The sequence below is a fragment of the Ahaetulla prasina genome, chromosome 4 (genome assembly GCF_028640845.1).
Source record: "Ahaetulla prasina isolate Xishuangbanna chromosome 4, ASM2864084v1, whole genome shotgun sequence".
Classification (NCBI taxonomy): Eukaryota; Metazoa; Chordata; class Lepidosauria; order Squamata; family Colubridae; genus Ahaetulla; species Ahaetulla prasina.
The window spans coordinates 46,670,692-46,687,664 of NC_080542.1; the positions used below are offsets into that span (position 1 = coordinate 46,670,692).

Genomic DNA, 16,973 nt, shown 5'->3' on the forward strand with positions numbered 1-16,973 from the left:
ATTTACTGTTATTAATAGAGCATCTACTTCTGAAATTTTGTAAAATTGCTTCAGAGATCTGCCTGTCTACTCTTTGCCCGGCCCACTCCCCAGAACAAGCTGGTCCAGGAAGCAACACTGCCAAGATATGGTTTCCATAGAAACTAAGGAACAGGAAGGATTGGGGGAGGAGAAGAGCTGGAAGAAGGATGAAACGGAGCTGTTGCAGATGGTTTCATTTAGAATTACCCCTGCAGAGATTTGATAGTATTGGATTAGGTAGCTCAGGACAACTGGACAAGATAAGGCAAAGATTTGAGATGATGAGCAGAAACACCAGGAGAATAAAGAAGCAGAGAAAACATGGATGCCTCATATCCTTAAGCAAAAGATCCAGACGTACATTAACCGCCCCATCTCTGCCTGTATTAATCTTTTCAGTCATCAAAAAATATCTTGCAGCACTGTAAAGATTAATTTATCATCATGTGATCTAGGAACACCCTGACACTGGGAACACCACAAGAGGGTGCCACTCATCTCCAAAATGGAATCAATTATTAAATGTAATTTGTTATTTAGTTGACCCAAACCTTGCAGAACTACTGGATCTTTTAAGATCTCTATGTTCTTGAATGTGAATGGAATTTTCATGTGAGAAAGCTGTGCTACTTGATGACGTTTATTTAATTTTGGGGACCACATAATGTCACCTATTGTACAATTATTTTGAAAAGACAGTCATACCTGCATAATCTAAAAACAGTTATGTGATAACAGATTTCTTAGCCTTTAAGGCTATGAAAGTCAAGAATGTCCCAGAAGGCTGCCACAACACTCTTGCTATTTTCTGCAAAAGATTAGCATGGCTATTCCTCTAGAACAAAAGTCAACCTTCTTCAACTTACTACTCCCCCCCACCCCCCACCTGTTGTGTTGATCACAAACTCCAGAACTTCAGCCTGCATAGCTAGTAGGCAGAAATGTAAAGGTTGATAAGTGCTATCATGTTGATATCAAATTTTAGCAACCACCTGGATAGATTTTCTTGCCAATGATTTGTTTTCAAGTTGGCTTTTTAGCTCAGGGCTGATGGAGGGTTGAGTTCTTGGAAGCAGGGGCATCCAAGAAGTGGGGTGAAAATGGTACGTAGGTGCTACCAAATGACCCAAGTTTGATTGAATTCAAGTCTGTGCAATGCAAGTGTCATATTATAAGAGAGTAGGACTTTAATCGCACTTACCATTTTGAAATTGTCACACAAACACACACACACACACACACACACACACACACACACCATGTATTGCTGGGACAGCTGACCTACAGTAAATGGATGTAGTTAGCAGCCAACTCAATCTCTATTTTAAAATCTTTTTAAAAATCTGATGGCAGGGTACTGTGTTTTTCCATCTTCCTTCTTTCTTTCACTGCTTTGTCTATATATGAGTTACCCTGTGATAAGATGCTGCCATCTTTGGTTTCTAGAGTGGCTTTCTTCAGCTGATATTCTCCTCCACTAGTCTTTTCTTGTATTGAGACTATTAGTCTCCAAATAGCTACTCAGTTTGACAGATCAGGGACAGCACAGTTAATCAACCTCAAAACCTGCATTCCACCACAATCACAGAAGAAGCCAAAAATTCAGATAGCAAAGCCCAAATAACATCCTTCTGAGCTCAGGGAATAAATCCAAAACCAATTCAATCCTATAAGAATAAAGGCCTGACGAAATAATTTGCCCATCCTACTGGAAAAGATGAAAACATGTTTTTCATCTTTTTCAGATGGATAAAAGTTAATACTGATCACCAACAAATATGACGAGACCCAACATATATTCTTTGCTAAGCCTTTTGGACAACATACACTGAATTGCATAACAGCCAACCATATCTAAGTCTGACATATTATACAATTTCAGCTCACATGATTAGGATATGTTGTGTATCTAGAAAATTGGATTCAATAAAACATGTTTACATTAATCATGGGTATGTAGACTATGTAGAGAACTACCAAACTCTTACAGCCTTTTTAAAGTAGAGCTACTTCAGATCTCATTTGTCCCACATGGGACAAATACAGGGTTGCGTAAAGATTTGAAGACCACTATTGCACCTGCGGCTGAGTTTGTCATCACAACCCAAAATCTTAATCAATCAATCAGAATAGAGCTGAAAGAGACCTTAGAGATCTTCTAATCCACCCCCCTGCTCAAGCGAAAGACCCTATACCCATGATGGCGAACCTATGACACGCATGCCGGAAGTGGCATGCAGAGCCATTTCTCCGGGCACACAGAGCTGTCACCCGTTGTTGTTCCGGGTTCTGGTGCACCAGTCACCTGGTTTTCATGTGCACGGGCATGCTGAAAACCAAAAGAGCAGCCGCCCATTGCACATACATGCTCCAGGAAGATGATCTTCCTGTTTCCAGAGTGCGCATGCACACTAGCCAGCTGGCCTGGTTTCTGGCACGCATGTGTGTGTGAAGACCAGCAACAGGCGCATGTGCCAAAAGACGTGGAGGGGGGATCCTGGCAGTCGCTTCCTAAGGGAACAGAGCAAGGTAAACCGGGATTCCCTTTCTCCCTGCCCATGCGGGCCTTTTGCGTGGTCGCAGGCGGTTCGGAGCACCGGTGGACCAGCAGCTCATGAGAGCAGAGTGGTGGTAGGCTGCCTGCACAGATTACCCTATGGCCACCGTCAGAGCGGGGCCAAGACGCCCCTCTTGGCTCACTCCACCAGTCGTCCGGGTCACCTAGGCTGTGTTCCTCCTGCACAGCCACACTGCCCCAGAAGAGCAGCAGCAGCATGCCAAGGAATGAGCTGCCCACCCCGCAGCTCCTTCCCAGGCATATGGCTGAAGAGCCTGGCTCGGCTGGCGGCTGGCAGCGGGGGTGCCGCACCGCCTGAGGTTGGGCCCGTCGTCCAACACCTGCCTTGCCTGCTGCCACCCGAAAATACTGTTGCCATGATCTCCACTGCCTGGAGATCTCCGCTGCCTCCCCAATTCAAAAAACGGGGCATGGAGAGGCAAAACAAAAGTGTCATGGTTTCAGGTGCTATGCAGGAGGTGTAAGGCAAAGCGACTAGCCACTCTGCCAGCCCCTTCTCCAGACAATCCAGGCAGAGGGCGTTCGTCTTCTGTTCCTGGCCCAGGAGGGGCCAATTTGTGGGCTCAGCCACTGCTTCACTCACGAGTGCAAGATGACGCACCACTTCCAGGCCAGTTTGGGCAGGGATCTGAGAGCCGTGTGGGAACGGCTCACCCGAAAGAACTATGGCAGAGCCTTGCAGCTTTTATCTGCCGGTTGGCCTCTGGGTAATGCCCCTCCTCCCTCTTCTCTCCCCTTCCCCTTTCAGCAGTGTACTGTTTTTCCAAACATTCTGGCCAGGCCAGGCAGCAATTCCCAGGGAGGCGCCCTGATCGAGGAGGCTCAAGCTGTATCTTGTGGCTTGCATAAATCGCTCCTGCCCCTTTCAGCGAAGACAGGCTTTGGTTTCTTATTCTGCTGTGACTCCGAACCCTTGCCTGAGCTCCTTCCCTCTGGATGCTGGGCTTCCCGGCAAGCCCCCTGTGCCTTTGCTGCCTTGATCAAAGCCTGATTCTGGAAGCAGCCCAGGGAAACGCGGAGGTCCGGACCCAGTTGGCAAAGCGGACGCTGCATAGGGGGTGTAAGGCAAGGTGCTGCCACCTGAAAACACTGTTGCTGCAATCTCAGCAAGCGTTTTCAGACAGCAGTACTGTGATCCCCTCCCCGAATCCATGCTGCTGCCTGAAAATACTTTCCTCCCTGGAAATGCATACTGCAGAGCCATGCGTCCTCCTCCTCCTTCTCCACAGACTCACTTCCTCTTTCCCCCTGGCTAGATCCGCGTTTTTGGATTCAGGGAGGGGTGACACATCTCCCGATTGCAGGCTGCATGCAGGGCCTGAGGCAGAGGGGTGAGGTTTCCCCGGCCGGCGCATGGCGCTACCAAGGTGGCGGGGCCAAGACCACTGCCACCAGGCGGGGAGCAGCTGTCTCGCTAGGGAACAGGATGGCAGGTTGTCCTCCAGCAAGAGGCGCGCCGGCCCTCTTGGAAAAAGTGGGGATGCATGTGTGTGGGGTACACACATGTGCAGTTTGGGGGTGCATTGGGGTATGCACAGTGTGGGGGTACATATGCACATGCCCAGTGCGGGGCAGGGCACATGTGCATGGGTGTGTGGTGGGGGTCATGCACGCATGTGCAGATGGGGGCAACCATTGCATTATGGGTGCTGGAGCGTGAGAGTGGTCCCGCATTCAGACTTTTTGCACGCAACGCCAAAAACATTCGCCATTACGGCTTTATACCATTTCAGACAAATGGCAGTTCAGTCTTTTGTTTAAAAACTCCATTGATGAAGCCTCTACAAATTCTGAAGGCAAGCAGTTGCACTGACTAATTGTCCTCACTGATAGAAAGTTTCTCCTTAATTCCAGGTTTTGCTTCTCTCCTTGATGAGTTCCCATCCATTGTTTCTTGTCTTGCCTTCTGATGCTTTGGAAGATAAGTTGACCCCTCCTCTTCTTGATGGCAGCCCCTCAAATACTAGAATACTGCTATCATGTCACTCCTAATCCCTTTCTCCAGACTGGCCATACCTAAATCCTGCAATCGTTCGTCATATATTTTTTTCTCCAGGCCTTTAATTATGTTAGTTGCTCTTCTTTGCATTTTTCAAAGTCTCAACATCTTTTTTATAATTTGGTGACCAAACTGGATGCAGTATTGCAGGTGTAGTCTTACTAAGGATTTATAAAGTGGTAGTAATACTTCACATGATTTTGATTCTATGCTTCTGTTTATACAATCAAACTGCTGGCTCATGTTTAAGTGATTGTCCACTAGGACTCCAAGGTCCCTCTCACAATGACTGTTTTTGAACCAGGTTTCGCCTACCCTGTTCTTCTGCCTTTGGTTTTTCCTTTCTATGTGTAAAACCTTGTTTTTCTCCAAATTTGAAATCCAAATTGGACTTGAAATCCTGGGTTTAGAAAATTTAGAACTCCACCGCCTTCAATAGGACCTGTGTTTAACTCATCTATTGCAATGTTCTTCCTGTTGAAAACTTCTTCAGCTTCAATCACAATAATACAAGAGCGAACAATAGATTTAAACTTAATGTTAACCGCTTCAATCTTGATTGAAGAAAATATGACTTCTGTAACAGAGTTATTAATGCTTGGAACACATTACCTGACTCTGTGGTCTCTTCTCAAAATCCCAAAATCTTTAACCAAAAACTGTCTACTATTGACCTCACCCCATTCCAAAGAGGTCTATAAGGGGCGTGCATAAGAGCACAAACGTGCCTACCATTCCCTGTCCTATTGTTCCTCTTCATTATATCCAATTAATATAGTTATTACATACTTATGCTCATATATATGCTTATATATTATATAGTTATTTCATGTTAATGCTTATATATACTGTTATGACAAAATAAATAAATAAAAATAAAATAAAATAAAAATTAAATTTCATGTTGTTGGATAGAGCCCATCCTTCAAGTCTATCAAGATCTATTTGGATCCTGAGCTTGTCTTCTAGGGTGTTGGCTATTCCTGCCAATTTAGTGTCATCTGCAAATTTGTTGAGTCCCCCTTCTATTCCCTCATCTACGTCATTTATGAAGGTATCGCTATGTAATTGAAAAGTAATGTCTCCCATCAAGGATTCATGGCACTATTCCCATAAAATCAGGGAAAAAATGCATACAATCAAATAGTGACATACAGAGATGCTAGGAAATCTTCAATGTCCAGGTTGGTCAGCATTGAACAGACTGCTATCCACCCACCCACCCACCCACACCCTGGTTAATATTATAAGGAAATCAAAAGTCTGTATCAGGGCTGCTAAGAAAATGGGGAGCCTTTTTTGCTTCTCTGCCTTTTGCAATGAACCTGTGACACTAGTGGCAGCAATTCCACCTGCTACTTTGCTGGCTAGAGGGGGAACAGATTGTTGTTGCCTGTTGTTTAATAGTTGCAACAGCAGGTACAGTAAACCATCTTTCTGCAGTAAACAAATTTAGAAGGGTGACTTTCAGGCAGTCATTCTCTCAGCCAAACTATCTTTCAAGGTTGCTATTATGGGAGCAATTGGGAAGAAGTTCTCCAATATGCCATCTATAGTTCCTGAAAGAAAGATAGAACGTAAATTGCAATCAAATAATACAGAAAGTGTGAAATGTAAATGGGTGCAAACAGGTAAATCCCCCAAGTTCAGCAATCTCTGAAGCTTTCAACTTTCTCATCTAATCCAGCTATTCTTCCAAATTGTGATAGCTATCCAAGTCAGAATGGTTGGTTTCTTTGGTCTGATTATCTATTTTCTCATTCTGAGTTGCAGGTAGTCAGCTCAATGTCTATGAAAAGGTCTGGTCCTTTTTTCTGACGAATTAGTCAATCTTGAAAAAAAAAAGTAAAAGAAAGAAATAAAGTTATGAAATACCTCAATGCAGTGTTTTTCCAGATCCCATGTGACTAACTAACTTCCAGCCAAGAAATTTCAAAAGTCATCTAATTAATATTTAGGATCAAAGCCATCAAACCAGTGGTGAAATCCTCCACGGATTGCCACGGTTTCACTGCCGTGCATGCACAGTGCATACCAAAAACACGCTCTGTGTGTGCGTACACAGTGCATGCCATAAACATGCTGCACACACATGCACATGCATACCAAACGCACACTCCACACGTGCATATATGCAGTGCGTGCCAGACCTATGGTTCACGTGGAAAAAGAAGGCTTAACAAGGTAAGTAGAATAGCAAGGGGGGGGACAGCTGTACCACGTGATTTAGATTCACTAGAAAGCAGGATTTTCTGCTTTCTAGTGAATATAAATCGCGCGGTACAGCTAATTGTTGGAAATACCAGTTTAAACAAACTGGTAGCTTTTATCACTACTGGTTCACCTGAATTGGTAGCTTTTATAACTACCTTTGCCCGAAGGTAGCATTTCACCCCGCATGAAACCAATCTCTCTCCAAGCTAAGGAGTGATTAACTTCTTCATAAAACCAATAATAAGTGGAAGTAAAATGGTTCTCAAATATGTCAGTCTTTTTCTTGCCATATACAGATAGTGTCTCTTGCCAGTTTCTATAGGACAAGCATAGCAGCATAGAGTCCAGGCTGAATGACCATAAAACTCAGATGACCACTAATTTTACAGACTTTGATTGCCATGCTTCATTTTGCTCACCAACTATCCAGGGGTAGAGAACCCATGTCTCTCAAAGAGTACACCTTTCACTAGCCACAGCAATTCTGACTAGGAATAAGGGTTGCTGGAACTTTTAGGTCAGCCAAATCTTGAAGGCCAGGGATTTCTTACTTTTGAATGATGTCTTTTAATTGGGTCTTTTAAAATATATAGCCTAAAGGGGACAACTCCAATGGGTTTCTTCATTTGTTTTTAATGGATATTCCATTTGAAGATCTAAGCAAAATTATCCAAGCTTTAATGAACAATTATTGTTATGATCCTTTGAATCAGTCTTGAATATTGGGTGACCATATGGACAGATTCATGCAGTTTTCACGGCAACATTTTCAGAAGTGGTTTTCTAGTCGGTTTTTTTCTACAGTAGCGTCATCTGAGGTGTTTTTTACTTCCTATTCTAGGGCTGAGAGAAAATGACTGACCTAACTTATTTCTATGCTTAAAATAGGACTAGAATTCAAGACTCTCAGTGTTTATTTTAGTGCCTTTAATGCCCATACCCAAATATGGTTTTATTTATTAAGAGATTTCTATATCTCCCTTCCACACCCTTTTCTTGAATGGTACACAAATAAATCAAAATACTATTCATTCACATCTAACAACAAGGGCCTTGAGTCTGCGACAGTATAATATATACAGAATCCCTGCCATACTAACTCAGACATAAGGACCTCAAGGATTAAGTAAATATGGCAACTGACAAGTTTTGTAAAAGCAATCCAGAAAACACAGAAGAGCTCTAAGTATTAGGTATTTCCTTCAAAGATTTATTAAGCAAATGATGACTCAACTGAGGAAGCATCTGGGGAAGGTAGATACCATAGAAAGTCATGCTTACATAATCATTAATCTTAGATAGATAGCTCAAGAAATCCCAGAGAAATATGATTCATAAATGTCCCCCTTCTCATTCCAGTATTAATGGTTTAGCACTTTCCTCAGCTCCTTAACAGGAAAACTTAAAGAATTTGGAGGCCCAAATAACACCTGATTTGGAGCTTTTTTTTCACAGAGTCTTAGATTCTTATGAAAAGGGATGTTGACATTATGGTTTCAAAACAGAATAACCCCAGATCTGCATTAAAAATTAAACACATTTATTTATTTAGGGACGCGGTGGCTTAGGGGCTAGGACGTTGAGCTTGTCGATCAAAAGGACAGCAGCTCGGTGGTTCGAATCCCTAGTGCTGCCATGTAACGGGATGAGCTCCCATTACTTGTCCCAGCTTCTGCCAACCTAGCAGTTTTGAAAGCACGTAAAAATGCAAGTAGAAAAAATAGGGACCACCTTTAGTGGGAAAGTAACAGTGTTCCGTGCGCCTTTGGTGTTGAGTCATGCCAGCCACATGACCACGGAGACGTCTTTGGACAGCGCTGGCTCTTCGACTTTGAAACGGAGATGAGCACTGCCCCCTAGAGTCGTCAACGACTAGCACATATGTGCGAGGGGAACCTTTACCTTTACTTTATTTATTTATTTAGTTTGTCAAACAGGTTATAAGGATAAACATGGACATGAACACAGGAAATGAGTATGAATAAATGGAGACAGTAGGACAGGGATGGTAGGCATGCTGGTACACTTATGCACATCTCCTTACAGACCTCTTAGGAATGGGGTGAGGTCCACGGTAGACAGTTTAAGGTTAAAGTTTTTGGGGTTTGGGCAGGGGTGAAATTTAAAAATTTTCCCTACCAGTTCTGTGGGCGTGGCTTAATTGGTGGGCCTGGCTTGGTGGTGAAGTGACTGAATGGGAATGGCCAATAATAATAAATAATAAAAATAATAAAGTATACAAAATTTGGGAGCGCACCGGTCTACCTTCTTTAAAAATAGAGGCACCTGTCTACTAATTGCTTTTTTTGGGGAGGCACCGGTCTACCTTCTTTAAAAATAGAGGCACCAGTCTACTAGCCACCTACAGCACTGATCAACTGTAGTGCAGCCCTTTGAAGTGCCGTGGCAGTCATTTAAAACCATTTGCAGCTATATCACCACTGAAAGATTCAGAGACAGACAAGAGGAACAGCGAGGCATGAGGGGAGGGAAGGGGAGGGGAGGGGAGGGATTTTTGCTACCGGTTCTCCGAACTACCCGCCCCCATCGCTACCGGATCACGCGATCCGGTCCGATCCGGGAGCATTTCACCCCTTGGGGAAGAAACCACAGTCAGGTAGTGCATTCCAGGTATTGACTACTCTGTTGCTCACAAGTCACATTTTCTGCAGTCGAGTTTGGAGTGGTTTACCTTGAGTTTGTATCTATGCCTGTGTGTCATTACATACCTGGAAGAAATATCTAAATATTTACTACTTTTATATTTTAAGGATTAAATTCTTCTTTGGCAAATTGAAAGAAAATGTTTTTATATCTGAGATGGTATGTTTCTTATTTGTTATCCTGCAGATATTGCTATTAGTTTATCAAGATTCAGAATATGAACCACATTCTTTTCAGATCAACTGCTTTTGTCTGATTGTAGATCTTAGATATGTTTTTATTACTCAATTCCTGAAATAGGCATGTATTGCAATTTTTGAATGCACTAATTGAATACAGAAATATATTTTGAAGCATTTTGTTCAACCTATGCTTCCGTACCAAAAAACTACTACCCAGCTGCTATAGCAATTGCGTCAGTTATACGAAGAATACAGTTACAGTAAAAAAAAAAAATCAATATTGAGAATCTTCCTATTTTAAGAAGTAATTTCTTGGGGTCTACTTGTCTTTTTCCCCCTGCCCATTAACAGTTAACTGTCACTGGGAATACCTGCCCTCTGAATGCACAATTCCAAAGCTTACTTTGCACAAACTTTGCAGGAAGAAACAAAAATCTGCAAACAAGACTTTGAGTATCCCATTAAGAATATCTGAAATATCTTCACATAGCAATTTTTGCCTGTTGCTTTGCTTCCTTTGGCCCTCACCCCTACCCACCCTTTGGGGGTAGCATTGCAGCTTTGATTATTTTGGGGGATTTTGCAAATGCTGCTGCTGCTGCTGCTTTCATCAAGCTGCTCTCTCTCATTGGTTAGTAGCTGGTAAAACAAGTAGTAATTATTTATAGTTTGCTGTAACTCCTTTGCTTATTTGCTTTCCTGTTTTATTATTAAACCCAGATATAACTAAGGTGCTGTTTCATCTTTATTTTAAAAAGCTCAATCTTTGTTAGATATTAATTGTTTCACATGAGCAAACTCACTTGGCATATCTGAGGAAGAACCTAGCCTGTGTAGTTGTTTCCTGGTTTTCTGTATTATGTAAAATCCCAACCTTGGGCTAAATGGATAAATATAGTTAAACTAACTGAGTGAGAATAAGAGAAAGGAGGAACTATAGATAACAGGAGATTCTGTGTACTGCCAGCTGTCGGGAAATTCATTCCTATATGAGTCATGCTCATTGCAAAATCTTCAAAATAAGGCTCCTACATGCTACCCTTGGACAGAAAGAGGAGCGGGAGAAAGAGTTAAATGCACTTCCAGAACAGAAATTTGGGTTCATTTATATTTAAGAATACATTCATATTGCCACAAGTAGAATGTAAATTTAAAGAAGAATGAAATACATATGATTTATTAATGTGTGGCTTCACATTTTAGCTACCCCTTATTGAAATCAGGATAAATGCGTATAAATGCAGACAAATTACGACATGTATTTATTCACTTGACATGGTTAATAAAAATAATATTAGGAGAAGAAAAAATTACTGGGACCAAGGGAATGCTTTGTTTTTCTTTTTTATAACTTCGTCTTCTCGTCTTCTTGCCATTGACAGCAAGAAAGCAGAAAAGGATAAATTCTTTTCATAATATAAATCCCATCACAGAAAAGAAAATATCTGTTTCTAAAACCACATTTAGCCTGAAATCTCACCCAATGTGACATTATCCCAGAAACCTGTTCTGAAAGAAATTCCTTTATTAACAAGTGGAATGAGGATTTAAATCCTGCTGCATCAGATCAAGGATCTGTATACTCCTGCATCTTAATTCCCAGTAGTGATTGATCTCAAATATGTTCAGTACTTTACAAAAGTATTTCTCAAACTCTACAGCTTTAAGATGTGTAGACTTCTTAAGCAAATATGCATTCTCAACCAATATTTTGGCTGTGGAATTCTGGAAATTGAAGTCCATAAATATTAAAGGTACTGAACAGGGGCAGGTTTCAAAACCCATTGCTACCAGTTTGCATGCACAGAAGTGTCCAGGCAGGTGGGTGGTGCCTCCGGCCACCGCTGCTACCGGTTCACCCAATCCGGGATGAACCGGTAGCAACCCACCACTGGTACTGAACTTTAGCCTTCTAGAACCACCTTTGTGAATAAACAGTGAAAGCACTTCTTTAAAAATGACTGATCAGATAATTGCGACTGTTATGAGACAGGGATTATGTGGTTCTTTCTGAGAATCTCATAGCAGAAATACTCAATTACATTGTTTGGGGATTTGCCATTGAAAATTCTTCAGAAGGTGCAGTTTATACAGAAGCAACTACCTAAATTAGCTTGAATTCATATTGCCAATTTTAAAAGATTACTGCTTGCTTGTTTCCAGGTCCAACTCAGATCATAGTGCTACATTTCAAAATCCTAAAAGTCTTGGGAGATCAATGGATAAAAGAGCATATTTCAACTCATCTCTACTTTAAATAATCTGCTGATGGTAACCAATCTTTCTCTCTGTAGGTGGATGGAAAACAGATGGGAGATATTTGTTGGTTGCAGTAAATCAGTTAAGAAATATCTTGAGATCATCACTATGTTGTAGAAATGAGCAAAATCTGATCTATTCTAATATGTGGTATCTATACCTACCATTTTCATATGGTCATTAAAAACTATGTTAGGTAGGGGTGGTTAGGAACTTCTCTGCCACATGAAGCAATAATCTGTTGAGCCCATACTAGATAATCTCACTCTCAAAAAATATCATTTTCCTGCTTGCTCAGCTTTTAAACCTATTTTCTTTCCATTGCAGATTTTTAAAGCACACCCTCTGAAAGGCGTGTATAAAAACATCACCTTTTCCAGAGATGAAGAACCAAGGGAACCTATACCAAATACTGCTCTGCTTTCTCTTGTGCTGATGGGAGGAACATTTTTCATCGCTTTCTTCTTACGGAAGTTCAAAAACAGCAGCTTTTTCCCTGGCAGGGTAAATTGTTTTTAGGGCTTGGATGAAATAGAATTTTTGCTTAATCTTTTGAAAGAAAGGAGCTTAAATCTGTGCTTGCCTACAGGGGTTTAGTCTGCTGTGTTCTATCCATAATTGGAATCAAGTGCACTATAAATTGAAGCTGTGGGATGCTTGGAGAAAGGTTTTAATTATCAACTTAAGTTACAAATATTATAATAGAAAATGCAGAGTATTTAATCATCAACAGAGCTGCAATTCACATAGACTGAAATCCACTTACCTGGAAATAAATCTTATTGAATTCAGAGAGGCTTTCTACCGTGTTTCCTTGAAAATAAGACCCCGTCTTATATTTTTTTAACCCCAAAATAAGTGCTTGGCCTTATTTTTGGGAGGTCTTATTATTTTGGGGGGTGTGGAGCAAGATGGGGCTCCTCTTGCTGTCTTACCTGATTTCCAGCTCTGCATTTAAATATTTTTGGAGAGGGTTTATTTTCGGGGGGGAAGCTTATTTTAGCGCACACGCTCAAAAGCTCGATTGGGCTTATTATCAGGGGATGTCTTATTTTCGGGGAAACAGGGTATTGAATAATTGAATTGATTGCTTTAATAAGCCACAAAAAGTTATTTCACTGGATGACTTTCCCAAGAATAAATTAAAAAAAAGCTGCTTTTCTGCAATATTCACACTGATATTTAAATAGACAACCACAGCGTTGGATGGTTTGTAATGAACATACAAATATATTGATAGAGCATAAGGGTCTCACTTTAAAAATCTACCTACTAATGTGTAAATCTATAAAGGCAGATTAAAAAAATTACAGACATATAGGGAAATCTTAGAAGTCAAAAAAAGAAAATATGTAGCTTTTAAACAAAAAGAAGGGACTTCAGTTTCCTACAGAATTCTTATAGTGTTTAGCATTGCAATTTTATATAATAGAATTCACAAGGATTACTTCCAAGGGCATAAATGTAGATATAGATGTACATGCAGATAGACATGGATTAAAAGCCTGAAAGTAATCCCTTTGAAATTCAGTAAGACTGCCATTGTATCGTATTTGCTAATCAGAATATCAATTTCAGTTAAAATGGAACTTTTGTATAAATCCACCCAGATTTAGAATGTATTATGCTGCAAGAGAAATGTGTCATTTTTAGTGCATGTATTGACTTAGGTAGCAAAATTAACATAAATTGCACAATTTATTCTTGATATATTTCAGATGAAAGTCCCAATATAATATTATAAAATTACATCTGTATTTCCTTCCCCAATGTACAGATGTCTGTTCCATCATTTAGATTTTTTAAAAATAATACATTAGCACACCTACAGAAAGTTTGAGGGTATAGCTGAATTACAATTTGCAGACCTCTGACAATTGCTCATAATAGCTGGGACTGTTGTGAGAATTTCAGCAATATTTGAAAGGCCACAGGTTTCAATCCTGCATTAATAGCTGAGTGTGTGGTCATTTCCACACTAGCAATTTCTAACACTCTTTATACTTGAACCATAATTGGGCCAAAATAATAGTAATGAGGACAGACTTTATATCATTACAGTGTTGGCTGTAATGTTCTACCTGAAAGTTCTACCAGCTGCAAATGGGGAAATTTTCTCTAAGAACAATTTTTAAAAGTCCCCCGTTTTTACTATGCATAAAGATAGAGAAGGCCACCATTTGGATTTTAGAGCAGACTTTCTAATTCATTATTATCTTTTCTTTCAAATGCTAGTGTGGACAGCAATCTAGAAACTGAGAATCTCTTCTCTACTTCTGATACATCAACCCACTCTATCCCTCAATCATTACTACCATGTTAACACACTTGTTATTTTTTGACAGCTTCGCCGAGTGATTGGTGACTTTGGTGTCCCTATTGCCATCTTTATCATGACATTGGCAGACAATTTTATTGAAGATACCTATACTCAGGTAACAATTGTTTTATTTATTAATGCAGCTCCTTTCCCCTACTTCTTTTGCTTCTAGTCTAACAGTTTGGGGCTTAATGTCTTTTCCATCCAGAAGGGAAGGAAGATGCTCATACCTAATCCTCCTCTTTGAATAGTTTTGATTTTTTTTTCAAGAGAGTTTGCCTAAGAGACTTAAAATAAAATAATAGAAAATCTGCCGATTCCAAATATAGAAGTTAGCTGCAATGGCCATTGAATCTGATTTCAACATTGACAATATAAAAATTCTTAAACTGTATCAGAGGTCTTATAGTGAACAGAAAATCTTGTAGGCTTGTAGTGAATGGAAAATAAAAAAGAAATTCACAAAGCCCATCCAATCTTCCCTTTTGGCATCCATAGGGAAAAGATTTATTAAGTTAAATATGGGGATGAGCAAGATACTAACAGATCTAGAGTCATTGATTTTTCTCTTCTTTTCTTGCTTTTTCCTAGAAATTGAAGGTTCCCAAAGGCCTTCAAGTCTCCAATCCTGAAAAACGGGATTGGTTTATCCATCCATTAGAAGAGACATTCCCCAAATGGATGTTGTTTGCTGCAGCTTTGCCAGCTCTCCTGGTTTTCATTCTCATCTTCTTGGAGACACAGATCACCACGTAAGAAATTGGGGAAAGATGAAAAAGATGGGATAAAATGAAGATGATTGACTCAGGAATGGAGTATGTCAAAAGGACATGCAATAGATAAAAAGAGGGGGGAAAGGAAGTCAGGATTCAAGAAATGGGTGATTATGTGGTTCCAATTGTACACTGATTTTCTAACAACTCCAGTATAAAAAATGCATGTACAAGTTTGATAAAGATGTTTTGGTTGATCCTGATGGCAGAGATGTCAGATCTATAATACAATATTAAAGTAACAAATAAATATTCTGTTTTAATTTTGCTCCCGCTTCAGGCTGATTGTAAGCAAACCTGAGAGGAAAATGCTGAAGGGTTCAGGTTTCCATCTCGACCTCCTTCTTATTGTTGGAATGGGAGGTATTGCACCACTTTTGGGCATGCCCTGGCTGAGTGCCACCACAGTGAGGACTGTCACTCATGCTAATGCTCTGACAGTTATGTCCAAGACTACTCTGCCAGGAGAAAAAGCCTGCATCCAGGAGGTCAAGGAACAGAGGGTTACTGGCTTCCTGGTGGCTATTCTTGTGGGTGAGTTCTTCTACAAAAGATTCCATTGATTGTATTTATGTTTATTTATTTCAAGTTGTTGTGTCTTGCCCGCTCTCACCGCAGCCGGGGTCTGCTTATCTGCTTCCGAACGCTGAAGAATGTCCTCCCGGCCCCAGCCCTGGCTCCATGCCCAAGGAGGCTGCAGAGGAGGGAGCACCCCCCGGCCCCAGCCCTGGCTCCATGCCCAGGCAAACGGAGCAGCTAGACCCCTCCCCCTCCTCCACAGCATGTGAGCCTGAGGAAAGTTTATTTCCAACAGCTGCTGATTGGAGTGACCCTCACATCAGAAGACTGGATAGGCGGAGGCAACAGAAGGAAGGGAGGGGCAGGCCTTAATGAGTGCTGAGTCATGGAGCCACACCCCATGGCCTATATAAAGGATCTGCTTTCTGGCAGTCTCTGAGTCAGGCAAAGTCGAACTTATCTTGCTGAAGTCACTTTCTGGTCTCTTTGGGCAGAGCTGCAGAGGCAAGCCTGATTCGGATTTCCCTGACCCGGCCGTCAGCGGAGGAGTGGGACACGACACAAGTTTTACAAGGCTGTCCAACTCAGACAGTGTGACTCTGATCAGCATGCAACATAAATAACTAATACATTTTTTAAAAATGAAAACCATCTACAACAATATAAAATATAAATGTAATATGGGAACCAAGCATACAACAAAACAGCCACAAGAGGAACTCCCACTCATCCAGCCCCTAATAACTGAGGAAAGCGCCAGATCTTAAGGTTTTTCCTAAAGGCGAGCAGAGTTGGGGCCTATTGTGTATTCATGGTAGTGGGAAATGATTCCATATAGCAGTAGCAATCACAAAAAAGGCACATTTCTTAGAACCCCATAAGATGACAAAATTTAAAACAGAGTATAGTCACTGATGGATCATGTGGGTTGAGCAAAGGTTCTTGGGAGAAAGTAGTTCTGCAAGTAATATTATCCTATAATATGTAAGACTTTAAAGGTAGTCACCAACACATTGAATGATTGTCAAAGGATTAGCTTAAAACAGCCTACATCCTATTCACATTTAAAATGGTTAAAGAACAAATGATGAGCCTTTTTAAAAAAGAAAATAGTAGATGGGTATGTGTCCTTGACTTATAACCATTTGTTTAGAGAGTGTTCAAACTTGTAACAGCATTGAAAATGTGACTTATGGACATTTTTCACATTTTCATGGTCATGTGATCAAAATTCAGACTCTTGGCAGTTGGCATGTATTTATGACAGTTGCAGTATCCCCGGATCATATTATCACCTTTTGTAGCCTTCTGACAAGCAAAGTCAAGGAAAGGAAGGGAAAGCAGATTCATTTAACAACTGTGTTACTAACTTAACAACTGTAGTGATTTTCTTAACAGCTGTAGCAAAAAAGCTTGCAAAATGGGGCAAAACTCTCTTAACAAC

General features: G+C 40.8%; 1 protein-coding gene across 4 annotated transcripts in view; it reads left to right on the forward strand.

Annotated features, from left to right (window-relative positions):
• Window positions 1-16,973, forward strand: part of SLC4A1 (solute carrier family 4 member 1 (Diego blood group)) — a 70,580-nt gene that overhangs the window by 43,288 nt on the left and 10,319 nt on the right. For 3 of the 4 annotated variants that reach the window (XM_058180852.1, XM_058180854.1, XM_058180855.1), the window contains 4 exons: window positions 12,245-12,421; window positions 14,263-14,352; window positions 14,829-14,989; window positions 15,291-15,544. In XM_058180852.1, coding sequence (XP_058036835.1) covers window positions 12,245-12,421; window positions 14,263-14,352; window positions 14,829-14,989; window positions 15,291-15,544 — 682 coding nt within the window. Of the gene's footprint in view, window positions 1-12,244; window positions 12,422-14,262; window positions 14,353-14,828; window positions 14,990-15,290; window positions 15,545-16,023; window positions 16,298-16,973 lie in introns of those variants that run through there. The other variant, XM_058180856.1, reaches the window with a different exon arrangement.